General features: G+C 37.6%; 1 protein-coding gene across 4 annotated transcripts in view; it reads left to right on the forward strand.

Annotated features, from left to right (window-relative positions):
* The window catches only part of BCAT1 (branched chain amino acid transaminase 1), a 107,394-nt gene that overhangs the window by 55,982 nt on the left and 35,755 nt on the right, over positions 1 to 15,657 (forward strand). For all 4 annotated transcript variants that reach the window (XM_025455388.3, XM_049102765.1, XM_025455387.3 and 1 more), the window contains 2 exons: positions 791 to 901; positions 3,254 to 3,373. In XM_025455388.3, coding sequence (XP_025311173.2) covers positions 791 to 901; positions 3,254 to 3,373 — 231 coding nt within the window. The remainder of the gene's footprint in view (positions 1 to 790; positions 902 to 3,253; positions 3,374 to 15,657) is intronic.

Genomic DNA, 15,657 nt, shown 5'->3' on the forward strand with positions numbered 1-15,657 from the left:
ATTTATGGTTAGAAAATATGTGAAAAGAGCACACATTCTGCAGGTGTTATGTGCAGGGTTCTGTATGTCCACTAGGTTAGTTTGTTGTTCCTGTTGTTTAAATCTTCCATATCTTTACTGAGTTTCAGCCTGTTTGTTCTGGGAGATATATAGAGAGCCAGTGTTAAAATTTCCCACTAAAATTGATTTTTCTCTTTTCTCTGTGTATATCAGTATGTGGCTACTTCAGAATCTTTTAACCTTCATGCCTAGTGGTTTGTGTCATGGGGGTAGGGGGCATTTTGAGAAAAGTGGCATGCCTCTAACATAGGAAGGTCTTGAGCTGCTTAGTTTCTGTGATTTGGGGGCTAAACCAGCCCTGGTCACATCTAGATTATCTACTATCCAGAGTTTGAATGAGCCAGATTAAATGAAAGAATGCATGGGTATTTAGGGCAGGGTGCCGTGGATTCTTCGCTTCCATTTTCACTATCTGGGCAGTTAGCCCATATTGTGTGATTGGAGAGGTTTTCTTCCCACCTCCATTGAGGTGTCATTTGGCAATATGGCTCCTGCTAAGTCAAGGATAACTTTAAATTCCTATCAGATTTTGGTACTAAAAGAACTTCTTTTTAGCCAGCTATAAGACCCAGGCTGTCAACTGTTGGCTTTTCTAGATTTAGCGATCTTCGGTTTATGCAACAGCTTGACATGATGAAGATAATGGGTGCCCATAAAAAGTCAATCTTTAAACACAGAGATTGTTTTCATTTAGTTATCCCCTGAGATTTATTTCTCTTTTTATCTTTAGTTATTTGAAGGATTGAAGGCATTTCGAGGAGTAGATAATAAAATTCGCCTGTTTCGTCCAGACCTCAACATGGATAGAATGCACCGATCTGCTCTGAGAGCCACTTTGCCGGTATGTAAGTTTAGGAGTTTCTTTTGTGTTTCTCTTGATGTAATGGGGGTCACTGAATTTACCTCAAAACAGATCATTGCTGAATACAGTTGAACAATGCAGGATTTAGGAGCGCTGACCTCCAGGGAATTGAAAATCTGTTTGTAACAACTTCTGATTCCCTAAAAACTAAGCTAAGAGCCTACTGTTTTCTGCAAGCCTTACCAAAACACAAACAGTTGATTAACACATATTTTGTATTATAGAGACTTGGTTCTTAGAGTAAGCTAGAGTAAAGGAAGTGTTAATAAGAGAATCACAAAGAGAAAATACAGTTATACTACTGCACTATATTAAAAAAAAAAATCCACATGCAAATGGACCCATGTGGTCAAGGGTCAACTGTAGTGAGATCAATACTCAGTACAAACCATATGAACATTTAAGTTACTTCTTACCTACTTTGTAATCAGTGAGGTAAAAATACAAGGAAATAACCAATACCACTTGGCAATTCCACAGTCTTTCTTCATGAATGTCTAGGTGTGTGTGGGGGGGAGGGGAGGATTAATGTGTATATAGGACATAATAGGATAAGGAAGAAAACTATACCTCAAACTAAAATAAGTAAAATCTGAAGACCCTATGAAATTTATAATATGTGAAGTGGAAAATATGGTGTGCCATGCAGATATTTTGGGAGTATTTTGCCTAATTGCTCTGGACACTAGCAAGTTTGCAGTAATTTAATTATTTTGATACTTTGCCCCCAGCTTATTTAATAAAAAGACATCAAAATGGTTTTTCATGCCATTGGTTACTGTCCATAACATTGTTAAAGAGCAGAATTCATTATACGGTGGGTTAGATTTAGATCCTAAGGCTCACGTCTAGGTAGGAGGTGTCTTAGATTATTTCCCTTCCCTGAGACATGACCAGTCTGCCTTTGTGAACCAAAGGAGTCTTTTTCTTCTTTTACAAATCCTGTGTGCCTAACTTTCAGGAACGTAGCCCAAGCTGTGCTTTGAAGAAGCCCAAGTAACTACTCCTTTTTAGCCAGGTTTTTCCTTTTCCTCCCTATTTTTGTAACCCATGTTTCACCCACTTCCTTCCAAGGCCATAATAAAGTACCAGAAGGAAAACGAAGGTAAGTTCTTTGGACTAGTTTCACTCTTGTGCCATTACAGACAAATTACCAGGAAGTACTTTAAAGTGGGGACAGAAGGAAAGGGAAGTAACATCTTTTGGACATAAGCTCTGCCATAAACTGTGTGATGTGGTTTTACATTCCTTCCCTGTTTAGTCATAACTAACTAATGTAAGCCTCAAGAAGGTATGTCTAAAAAAAAAAAAAGTATGTGTTAAACATCTTAGTAGCACCTTTGTACCTAGAAGAAAACTCAAGCCCTGAGAATTTAAATTACTTCTTCCACAGAGTAAAGGAAGAAGTAAGAGAGTAAAGGAGTAAAGCAAGAAATTGGGTGCAAGTCTTCTTAATTCCTAGTCAAGTTCTATTTCCACTAAATCTTCAATGACTTAGGGTGATGATGTGTCCTATATGATTGGCGATCTCAATTTCTATATGTGCTGTGATTGCTGTTGTAAGTTCTCATTTAAGTAGCCAATTCTTGATGTCATGAGTTGTACTCGGATGTGTGTTTCTGACTCGTTTCAACTTTGGATAACCCTTGACATACATTTCTGAAAGTACATTTCTTTGCCCTGTTAAGTGAGTAGAAGCGACTTATTTTACAAACTGTCACTTATCTAGTATATGAAAACCTTTTTCTCCTTCAAAATAAACTGCTCTTTGCCTTTGCCCATTTTCCTGTTGGATCATCTGTGTCTTTCTCACTATCTTAACATATTCCAGTTAACGATCCTTGGTTAATTATGTGTTGGAAGTAACTTCACCCAATTTGTTGCTTCTTAGTGCAGAGTCTGCTTAAGGACCCTCTCTCCCTCTCACACTTCCCCTTCCCAATGGTCTCGCACAAGTTCCCCCTCTCTCAAGTAAATAAATCTTAAAAAAACAAAAACAAAACAAAAAAAAACCAACTCTTTTCTACTTTAAGGTGACCAAAGTTTTTAAAAAATTTTTACTTTATAAAAGTCTTAATGTTTTATCACGTTTAAATGTGTAATCCAGCTATAGTTGATATTTGCTGTGGTAAAGGGAAAGGATCAAATATTTTCTTTCTTCTATGGAGATAATCCATCATCCCACCATAATTTTAGAGAAAAAAAAATCACAGAAAAAAATTTGTTTTTTATTATTACTGCTTTTTTAACAGTCTAAAGCTTTCATGAGGATCATTTCTTATTGCTACAGTGAAGGAAAAACACTATTCATTATGATTTCCGTTCTTTCAGGTATTTGACAAAGAAGAGCTTTTAGAGTGTATTAAACAGCTTGTGAAATTGGATCAAGAATGGGTCCCATATTCAACATCTGCTAGTCTGTATATTCGTCCTACGTTCATCGGAACTGAGGTACAAATTGACTCCCTGTTTCAGGCTGGGCAAGTTATCATCATTTATTCATATGTGAAACTTCTAGTACATAGTTTGAAATAGCCCCCAGTAACACCATAAGTGACTCTTTTCTCCTGATTATCAAGACCAGGTGTCAGCAAACATTTTCTTTAAAGGGCCAGCTGGTAAATATTTCAGACTTTGTGGGCTGTATGTTTGTTTGTTTGTTTGTTGTTGTTTTTATGGGCTGTATGGTTTCTGTCACAATTACTCATTTCCACCATTGTGGTACAGAAGCACCACAGTTACCAATGTCAATAAGTCAAAAAATGAGCAAGGCAGCTTAATTAAGATTAACCAGTATTTCCTCATATTTTCCTGAGTTTCCTCAGAGACATTCCTCAATGTGATGTCTCTTTTCTTGACAGCAGTTCTCCGAGGCAGAAGTGGTGATGGTTTTGAAATTTGGAGGAGGGAGAGCTTCTGCTTTTTATTTTCAGTTTTCTGAAGTCTTGGGATTACTAAGGAGTGGCAGTGGAAGGCCCTATTCCTCCATAGGAAGTGTTGAAAATGAAGTTCACAGTGGGAGTTAGGGAAGGATCTTGAGAGCTAGAGTCCTAGCTTTAAACAACATGGCCATAAGATCTGCTGGTAGGTCACAGCATACTGATGAGTGCCCTTGAGAAAGGACATGCATGGAGAAGCTAAGGCTATTTGTGTGGGTTGAGTATGTTCTATAAAGACCCTATCACTTGTCTCCTTCCTCTTTTTAGGCAGCTGTGGTCTTATATGGAGGGATAATTGAGGTGGGGAGGCTGCGTGTGGGTGACAAGTGGAGGGACTGTGGCATATGGAGATCTTTAGGAATAGGGAGAATGAGATGGCAGTCTTTACTATAATCTCATCATTCTGCTCTCTACTAGGTAATTGTATGCCTACCAGGTTCTCTACTCTGCCATCTGAATGCAAGAAATAGGGAAATATGTAAGGCCATAGAATAAATACCTAAATGGTCCTTTGGAATCCTTTTGATGCCTTTTGAAAGACTATTAAGAATCTAGATAATGAATTTTGTGAATTGAGGTCTCCCTAACAAACTTGAAAGAACTGGGACAATTAAAAAAGTTATCTACTCCTTATGTCTCTGACATTTTAATATTAATGAACTTTTATTTTTAAATTTTATATATATTTTTCAGTTTTTATATTAATTTTAGGATAGGAAGAAACAATTTTTAAAGGTTGTTGAAACATTGTTAGTAATCTGGGAGCCCTGTCTTGCATTTATTCTGAAGTACTTTCTCACTCTAAGATCTGATTCTTCTATTCTGAGTTTGTTGAGAGTTTTTGTCATGAATAAATATTGAATTTTGCTGATGCTTTTTCTGAATGTCTTGACATGATTATGTGGTTTTGTCCTTTAGCCTGTGATTATATTTATTCATTTTTTAGTATTAAAACAACCTTGCATTCCTGGACTAAATCCTGTTTGGTTACAGTGAATAACTCCTATTAAATCTTGTATTCAGCAAGTATTTTGTTAAGAATTTATGTCAGTGCTCCTAAAAGGTATTGGTCTGTGGTTTCCTAGTGTATTTAGTTCTGTGATTTAGTAAGTTGTTAGGGTTCCAGAATTCTATTATCTAGAGTCAGATAAGCTTTTAAACCTGATTTTATAGTCCAGCCTGCTGTCACAATAATCCTCCTTATTGGTGGTCTTCAACTTTTTGCATTTGAATCACCCAGGTATGTATGTATATATGTATTTTTAGAGAGGGGTAAGGGTCAGCGGGAGAGGGAGAAAGAGAATCTTAAGCAGACACCACGCCCAGCATAAAGCCTGACATGGAGCTCAGTCTCACAATGCTGAGATCATGATCTGAGCCGAAATCACGAGCCGGATGTTTAACTGACTGAGCCACCCAGGTGCCCTCATCCAGGAATTTTTAAAATACATATTGACTCCAATCCCCAGAGATTCTCATTGAGTAGGTCAGAATGGTGATTCTGATGCCTGCCCAAATTCAAGAATCTCAGAGACAAAAGCTGTGTCAAGTAGTTCTCTCCCACTATATCAACTTACCTATTTGATTATGCTTTGGACCTCAGAATCAAGAATTTTTTAAATCTGCTTTGTAAGTAGTAAGTTAAGAATCAAAGGAAATAACTGATATCATTTGGTGAGTCAGCATTATTTATGTTTGGTTGGTATATTTATATCAAGTAGAATTTTTCTAAGTAAAGGTACAGGCAGAAAAAACAATTACTTATAATTTGGAAATGAGCCTAATACAAATAATGCTCTTTAAAGCATATGGATTTAAACATTCGTACACCACTCAGATGTTATACAATCTAGTCTGGTAATTTTTATGCACTGTCTTTTCATGGTGGCTGCATTTGGTAAGTGAGGTACTGGCTGGAGGATTAGTCCCGGTGGCTCCCAGTTCACTGGAATTCTTTCATCAGAGATGACTAACTTTTGCTGGCTTTTTCTTTCCTTTTTTTTTTTTTTTTTTTTTTTTAATATTTTATTTGGGGTGCCTGAGTGGCTCAGTTGGTCAACTGTCTGCCTTTGGCTCAGGTCATGATCTCAGTGTCCTGGGATCGAGGCCCACATGGGGCTCCTTGCTCAACAGGGTGTCTGCTTCTCCCTCTGCTCCTCCCCACCCCATCCTTACCCCACCCCCTGCTTGTGCATGCACGCTCTGTCTCTCAAATTTTTTTAAAAGATTTTTTATTTATTTCAGAGAGAGCACAAATGGGGAGGGGGCGGGTAGGGGAACAGAAGGAGAGGAGAAGCAGGCTCCCCACTGAGCAGGGAGTCCGACGGGGTGGGGGGGATCCTCTCAGACCCTGAGATCATGACCTGAACTGAAGGCAGGTGCTTAACAGACTGAGCACCCAGGTACCCTTTTCCCAGCATTTTTAGGTTACTTGAGTTTCTTGATGGCTCTGTATTGTCACTGGCTTCACAGAATAAAAGCTCACCTCTGTATCAGTTACCTGATATTTTGGTCTTATCTGCTGCTGGCTAACATCCACATTTTTCTCTCATGTTCTTTTCATGGTTAGATTAACTGATTAAGTGGATCTTTGATCCAAGAAGTATTTTTGATTTCTCTGAATGAGCACATATATGTTGGGGTAATTTACTAAGTGATATTACCCCCTCCTTGAGCTCATGTTCTCAATCTCTATTCCTGGGTGTGGTATTCCCCTGTGTGTATAGAATATTCAGTATTCTACAACAAGTGTATTTGTACTGAGCTCCAGCTCAGATCCAAATAATCTAAATTTATGGAGCCAGGATCAGAGACTCTGCATTAAAACAAACTCTCCAGGGATTTCTTAACTACTTTCAAGAGTATCACCATCTCAAGCCTTGTGAGAGAATTAACTATACGTCTAGCAGTTTTTACTGCTTTATTTGTTCCAGGGATTGCAAACTGGTACCAGGTAGAGATATCTCTTTCTCTGAAAGCTCAGCTTCATCCCAGGGGTAGGGTTTTGTTTTCACTTTCAGGGGCCATGATATAATAGTCTAATAATTATTCCTTCTCATGCCCAGTACAATTTGGTAGCTGCCATGTAACAGAGTGGTTCTAATGCCAACTTTTGAGTTTCATTGTATTTGCAAAGTGTTCTTTTTCTTTTTTTTTTTTAAGATTTATTTATTTGACAGAGAGAGAATAAACAGGGGAAGCAGCAGAGAGCAAGGGAGAAGTAGGCTCTCCACTGAGCAGGGAGCCAGACATGGGGCTCAATCACAGGACCCTGGGATCACAATCTGAGCTGAAGGCAGACACTTAACTCACTGAGCTACCCAGGTGCACTGAGTTCTGTTTCTTGACATGTTTTATAATTAACTGACCTTACATTTTTACAGATTTACATAGGTATACCTCTGTATGAATATTTTTGTGCAATTCTTCATGTCTTTCAGGCTTCTTTGATAATGATTGGATCCATTACTAAAATCCTTTTAGATTTAGGATTATAATAAACACAATAGTATTTTATTGGAACACTTATAATTAGCCTATTAATATGTAACCAGTGGGTAGAGATTGCCAATAAAAAATACCAGGCTGCCAGTGGGTAGAAATTTAAAAAACAATTTTTTTCTATAAGGTCATATTATTAAAATACTAAACAGCACATAAACCTCTTGTAATAAATTTTAAATTAGAGGATAAAATCATTCACATTACCAAAGGATTTCTCTTTAAAAAGGAATTTAACATCCCTTTAATATCTTCTGAAATATTTATAGGTAGGTAGAAACAAAGAGAAACTGAAAGCTAGAGTGCTTCAGGCTACTGCTGGTTGTGTCAACTGGAGATTAAGATAAAATCTGAAAGCCTAATATTTAAATAAAGAACATTTACATGAACAGTCTCTAAATTTTCACTTTATCAGACAAGAAGCTAAAATTATATGGCTGTCAGGCTCAATACTGGGTACCGAACAACCTTATATCTTTGGAAGCTGGGTTTTGCTGATTTTAACATGTTTTATGCAACTTCATTCTATTTAGTAACTCCAAGCAAGTACAATTATATAGACATACAAACAGACACAGGCTTTATTTCCTCAGTGATTCTAGTAAGTGTTACAGGTGCTTTGACCATAGTCTATAGCAAAATAAGCACAACCACAGAGACTCTGAAATCCTCTTGTGTGATCATGGCTCTCGGCCTTTCACTCTTCCAGTTTTGCTCAGGGTCTTCTCATCCCACTGGAGATAATTAAAACACTGAATAATAGCAGGACTGAGAATCAGTGTCACAGAGAAAGGTTGCATCTGATGGTCTCCAAGTCAGCCCACCCTGCCCCTTTGATACGTCCCTGGCTGACTGCTACAGATCTGCAAGCTACCAGCAGATTTGACTTTTTCTGTATTCCTAGACAAACTAACCTTGGCTTATGTGGAAGGTGATAAATCTGTCCTATTCAGTTAACTCAGGCTTCTACATTCAGACCGCCCCAAATAAACTTCTGGAGTTGAGCTCAACTAGAGAAGCAGTCTGCTTTTGGTTAATTCCAACCTCAGATGCACAGAATACAATCTTAACAGTGCAGAACATTTTCAATCACTTCACATAAACAGTTTCCCCATTCACAACTTCTGGAAATCTTTCAGGATGACGTTTTCATTAGAGCTCGCATTTATAAAACTCCTGCTGCCAAATGGTCCACTCCTTGGTTTCTGGTTCACTGCAGAGGGAGCTTAAGGACATAAATTTCATAGACATGTCTTTCTTTTCCTTTTATCACCTTGTAAAATCTTTATATTACACATATAATGTAACGTATAATAATAACAGTTCCCATGAAAAGAATTCCCTTTATTCACTGTCTTTATTTATGCTCATACATCTTATATCTTCTTTTCTCTCCACAATTAGCCTCTATAAATGAAAGAATCTGAACAGATTTGAAAACTAGGTATAGCAGCAATTTGTGATCATATAACTTGTTTTGTCCACACTTTATTTACTTATTAAAAAGATTTTATTTATTTGACAGAGAAAGAGTGAGCACAAGCAGGGGGAGCGGCTGGCAGAGGGAGAGAGAAGCAGGCTCCCTGGCAAGCAGGGACCCAGACACAAAGCTCAATCCTAGAACCCCAGGATCATGACCTGAGCCAGAGGCAGACGTTTAACCAACTGAGCCATCTAGGTGCCCCTTGCTCACACTTTTAATGTATTCTTTTGCAATCCTATTTGAGATAGATATAGATCTATATAGATACAGATTCCTTCATTCATTTGGCTGCTTATAAACAACATTAAACTCTCATTTGTATAACCCTGTTAACATGTTTCAGTTGTTTTCAGCCCCATCTAAGTATCTTCAGACCTTGAGTTTGTTTTTAGAGATCCAGCTTATTTGCATTGATGGTAGCCTGTGATAATCAGCTTGTTATTATCAGCTACCATCCACTGCTGCCAATGGGCAGCCTCTCGAGGCTGTTCTTGTCCGTTTCATCCTTATCATACGGGATGATTGTTGTTGTCTTCAGTTTTACTCTTGGAGTTGTGGTGCAGCTGGTTACTACCTCTCAGTTCACAGCACTTCCCATCATGGACGCTGATGTTCTGCTCTATGTTTCCTTATTCCCTTCCATCTTCATTCCCTACTCTATTCTCATCTCCTCCTCCCCTCCCTGGAAATCATCTCATGTATTAAATGAATATTCTTTCAGTTTGTGTTTTTAAGTGTATCTCTTATTATATGCCTGGCATTTTAATTTCTACAGATGGTTTTGTTCTATAATTCTTACATATCCTAATGTGTCCCCAAGGCACATTGTTTTTCATTTCTGTGTAGGTTACTATATGTATATCCAGTCCATAACATCTGACTGCTGGAAAGTTCTCCAAGCTGGACACCTGCCACACTCGCCCCAGTTCCCTTCCTGGGATTCCATTTCCCTGCTACCTTATATAATACTGCAGGGAGCATTGACAATATACAACTCAGAGAATTCTTGAAAGAGTTAGTGTTTCCCAGCAGGATGTGCTTGGCCTGTCTTACTTTCACAATCCAGGAAAGTTCTGCTTTTCAGGGAAGTCCTGGTTCTTTTTGATGAAATATAGTCGCTTGTCTGATGCTGTTGCCAGCCCTTAGCATTATGAAGCTCTCCTAAATATCAGGCATGGTGTGTGTGAGTAGGAGCTGCTAATACCATTTTTGAAATGAGGAAACAGCCCCAAAGAAATGCAATAAGAACCCCTGTACTCTTAGCCTGTGGGGCGGAGTCTAGGGACACAGTGCTGTGCAAAAGCCCCATTTCTGCTCTCAGGGAACTCAGTATCTGGTGCAGTAGTCCCTTTTCATAAAAGAAACCCACAAAATGAATGTGTACTGACAATCCTGACAGAGGGAGGTCCATGCTGCAGAGATGTGGAGTGTGGCTCAGTAACAGCGGTCAGTGTGGAAAGGTAGTAGACCAGACTCCTAAGATCTTTCCCATCTTGTCTAATATTGGTCCACCTTTGTGTCGATTTCCTTTCCTTCTCTAACAGCTTTCCTGCTATCCATTGTATTTGATCCAACCACTCCAGATATTATAATATATATTTTGTATTACATAAACACTATCATTCAATACATACACATGTTATAGAACACACACCAACATCTTATGTTCAGTTATAATACTTCCAAGTTTAGGAATATCAGTTTTCACATGCAAACTTGTCAGTCTATTTCTGGGATTTTATTTTTATTACAAATTTTTTAAAATTCAGGTATAACTGTCAGGTATAGAACATAATAATCTAATACTTGCATATATTGCAAATTGACCACCACAATAAGTCTAGTTACATATGTAGTTACAAAAATTTTTTTTTATGACAACTTAAAAGATTTACTCTTCTTAGCAACTTTCAAATGTACAATATGGTATTACTATCTATAGTCAACATGCTGTATGTTACCTCCCCAGGACTTATTTTGTACCTAGATGTTTGTACATTTTGATCCCCTTCACCTATTTCTCCCATCCCTTACCACCTGCCTCTGGCAACCACCAATCTGTTCTCTGTATAAATGTATAAATGAGCTTGTTTTGTGTGTGTTTTCATTTTTGTTTTAGATTCTAAATAGAAGTGAGATCATTCAGTGTTTGTCTTTCTCAGTCTGAATTATTTCACTTAGCATAATACCCTCAAGGTCTATCCATGTTGCAAGGCTGGATTCCTTCTTTTTTCATGACCAAGTAGTATGCCATTGTATGTGTATACTACATTTTCTTTATTCATTCATCCATCAGTGGACATTTAGGTTGTTTCTGTGTCTTGGCTATTGTAAATAATGTGCATTAAGCATAGGGTTGCAGATATCTTTTTGAGTTCGTGTTTTTGTTTTCTTTGGATAAGTACCCAGAAGTGGAATTGCTGGATCATATGGTAGTTGTATTTTTAATTTGTCCGAGAGTCTCCATACTTGTTTTCCATAGTGGCTGCACTAATTTACATTCCTACTAACAGTGCACAAGAGTAGTTTTCTGGGATTTTAGAGGAGCGATTTAGGGGAGGGAAAACTATCTGGTAACAAGCTCAAATATTACCAAAGGTATTTGAGTTGGAAAGCTTCCTCTCCACTCTCATTCTCATCCAGAGTTCCACAATTGGCCTCCTTCCAAACAATTTCTGTTGCCAGCTTTTCTTACATCCTTCCAGAGGTATATATTCATACTTTTACGTGCGTACTTGTGTTTGTACATTAAATATTATCCTTCTTTTACGAAACTGGCAATAGTTCTTTGCTCAGGTTCCCAGACTCAAAGATTTTTACACACACATTCACATATACACACAGAATTTAAAGAAAATAATAAATACAAAAGTCTGTGCAACCAACACCCAGTTAACATTAGAATATGACTAATACAGTTGGGATTAGAAAATGACTAATGCCATTAAAATATTTTTGAAATATTACCCTTTCTGAAATATTTCTTTCTTGATTCCTCTTCTCTCCCCAGAATCAACTGGGAGTAGTATTCCATAGTTCATTCTTTATTCTCTCTTCCTTTTATCTCCTACCCCCAAATATGGGATGATTTTATTATGGATGGACAATCGATATATTTGAGTTTTGGCTATTATAAATCTGTGCACATGTCTTCTGATGGACATATGTACTTCTCTTTGGTACTTAGGAGTTAAATTGAATAGAAGGATATATGTGTGTTTTGCTTTAGATACTGCAAAACAGATTCTAAAATGCTTATACTAGTTTATTCTTCCATCAGCAATGTATGAAAATTCTATTTGCTTCATATCCTTGCTAACACTGGTAATATCTTGTTAATTTTACCCATTCGAATATATGTAGTCTTATTGTTTTAATTTTTATTTCCCTGAGGACAAATTATGTTGAGCACCTTTTCATATGTTTGTTGCCTATTAAAAATCCTTTTTGGGTAGCCTGGGTGGCTCAGAGGTTTGAGCATCTGCCTTTGGCTCAGGGTGTGATCCCGGATTCCTGGGATCGAGTTCCGCATTGGGCTCCTTTGCATGGAGCCTGCTTCTCCTCCCTCTGCCTGTGTCTCTGCCTCTCTTTCTGTGTTTCTCATAAATAAATAAAATCTTAAAAAAAAAAAAAAAAAAGAAAAGAAAATCCTTTTAGGAAGTATTTTTGCAAGTCTTTTGCCATTAAAAAATGATTTGTCTTTTTAATTTTTTTCTTTTTATATTCTAGATATAAATCTTTTGTCAGAGATACATTTCACAAAGTAACTTTCCATTCTGTGACACATCCTTTGTCAGATAAACGTATTGCAAATAGTGTTCCAGTCTGTGGCTTGCTTTTGTGTCTAGTCTTTTTCAGTCTTACTGGTATCTTTTAGAGAATGGCAGTATTGGGGCACCTGGGTGGCTCAGTCACTTGAACATCCAGCTATTGGTTTCTGCTCAGGTCATGATCTCAGGGTCATGGGATCAAGTACCACAGCGGGTTCCATGCTCAGTACAGAGTCTGTTTGAAGTTCTGTCTCTGCCTTTACCCCCTCCCCTCTTTCCAAAATAATAAATCTTTAACAAAAAAGAAGTATTTATTTTTAATGTAACTGAATTTATTTTTTTCTATATATTTTGTGGGTTTTATGTGTTTTAAAGAAATTCTTCCTTACTCTGAGGTTATACTTCTGTTTTGGAGTTTTGCTTTGTCATTTAAGTGAAATTCATTTGGGAATGCCTGGGTGGCTCAGTGGTTGAGCGTCTACCTTTGGCTCAGATCATGAACCCAGAATCTGGGGATTGAGTCCCGTGTTGGGCTCCCCCTGAGGGGCCTGCTTCTCCCTCTGCCTATGTCTCTGCTTCTCTCTCTGTGTGTCTTTCATGAATAAATAAATAAAATCTTAAAAAAAAATAAATCCATTTGGAAGCAAACTTTGTATGAAGGATTCAGTTTTCCTTTTCTCCATATGGATACCACATTATTACTATTTATTGAGTGGACTAGCCTTTCTTCCCTGATTTATAGTGCCAGCTGTTGATATGTTAAGTTTCCATAGATGAAGCCTGTTTTTGGCTCCCCAAATGTACCTTTTCTCTCTTTCTCTCTACATTTGTGTTTGTCTTCTTTTTTTTTTTTTTTTACACAAATGGCAGCCATACTGTGAACAATTTTTTTGTATTACTAATTTGCATTCGAATTTGTCTTAAAGATCCTTCCACATCAGTGCATACAGATCTACCTCGATTGTACCCATTTTCTTAGCTGTAAGGTACTCATTCATACATATTTACCACTTAGTTGAATATAGGGTACCAGAAATTATAAGTAACAAATTGTTTTATGCACCAAAATGGAAAAGCATCGCCAAACTATGATGTATTACTTTCCTAACAATCCTGATTGATGAATTACTCATACTAGCTTTTTTTTTTTTTTAATGGGTGTTTTCAGAGGACATCTGCAATTCTTCCTGCCATCATTTATACTGCTCAGCTTGTGATAGGCATTTTTAGCTTTGCATGTATCTTAATAAAAGTGAACACAGCTTTATATTCATATGGATTTCTTCTGCCAGAGGTCTCATGAGAAGACTGGTTGATGCTTTGCAGGAAAATATTCAGTTGCATTTGTTCAAGGTTACTACAAACATTATTTGACTAATACCAAATACATGTCCTGCTCCTGTTTTTGCAGCTTTCTATGCAGTAATTTTTCTTTTCAGTGCCAAATCTTACTGTAACTTTTTAAAGAGATTTTAAATGGCAAACTCAACATGTATGGCATCACCAATGGCCATAAGCCATTGGAAGTACTATCAGTATGAACAGCTAATTCCGAGTCTGGTGATGCCAGCTCTGCCGTGAGGACTACTTAGCCAATAGTAATTGTAAAAATGCTAAGTCTGGATTTCAGACATGTTAAATGTGAGAAAAAACAGACATCTTAGAATTAATGAAATAAGGTTGCAGAATTTATGCAACCATTATGTTTATATAACAAACATAAGAATAATTAGTAAATTGAATAAAATGAGACAGTTACATTTGGGAATCTTGAAAATGCAGACTTTCTTCAAGGAATTCATGTTGTAGACGTATTCCCCCTAGTTCACATGAAGATGTATATTCAAAGATACTTATTGCAACTCACAAAATTTTCTGACAGTTTGGATCTGAATATGAAAGGAGAAAGGTCAAGTTTTCCTTTCCAGGGCCAGAGCACCTGGATAAGTGACCATTTGTTGGATGGGGAAGAGTGAGGGAAAAGGTTTTTCTTGCATATTTGTTGGAGCAGTAATGGGTAGAAGCTAGAGTTCAGTTTTGGGCATGGTAACTTAAGCTTGAGTTATCAGCTTAAGTTGATAAATTCTAGATTAAATTCTAGATCTACAAGTCTGGAATTCAGAGGAGGGTTTGGAATTTAACACATTCTAGTGTTTAACATATAATACCTTTAGAGTCAAAGGTCTGAGCGAAGTTATGAAGTGAAGAATTCTAGGTACTGATGAAAAGAAGGTGAGGACTAAGCCCTGGGGCAGGCCAGCATTTAGAAAGAAGGGAGATCAAAAGGAATCAGCTAAGAAGTCTGAGAAGTAGCAACCTATAAGGTAGAAAGAAAAATAAAGAGGGCTTGGTGTATCAGATGCCAAATAAAGGATGTGGAAGCAGTGATCAGTTGTGGCATATCCTGCCCACAGGACCAGAGAGGTGAGGCCCAAGAACTGACCATTAGATTTGGCAACGTGAAGGTTCTTGGTAAAATGTTGTTCTGGAGTGGGACATGTGGTAAAGGGAATGTGTTTGTTTTAGATGGGAGATACTATGGCATATTTCTAAGCTGGTGAAATGATCCAGAGGAAAGGGAAAATTAATAAAATATTTAAAAGATTTCCCAAGCTCTACTTCTGACATGGTTCTACTTCTGAGGGTGACTATATAGGCAGGCAGTAATGTGTGACTAGATGAAGTTGACAGAAGTAGAGTGCATCTGTTTCAAACAGTTAGTTCTTAGGGCTTCCTTGAGTGGAACCTCCTCTCCCTTGCATCAGTCCACTCAGGATCTCAACTTGGTCAGCTGGGTTGGGACCTGCCTATTTGAGGAGCATCTTCATTGCAGTTGTCAGCTCCCTCTGTTGGTCTAAGTTGTCTCTCTATTCCAGGCCCATTTTGTGCTTGGCCCAGTCAATTGAACAAAACTAGATGGAATCACAAAGTCAAATCTGAGTCCTGAGGCTAGGTCAGTGAGGAGATCTTGGTTTTGAGACCATTCTTGATATAAGGAAAATGCTACAGGAGCATTTTCCTATCCTTTAGAGAACGGGTCAG

This window comes from Canis lupus, chromosome 27 (genome assembly GCF_003254725.2).
Source record: "Canis lupus dingo isolate Sandy chromosome 27, ASM325472v2, whole genome shotgun sequence".
NCBI classification, from domain to species: Eukaryota; Metazoa; Chordata; class Mammalia; order Carnivora; family Canidae; genus Canis; species Canis lupus.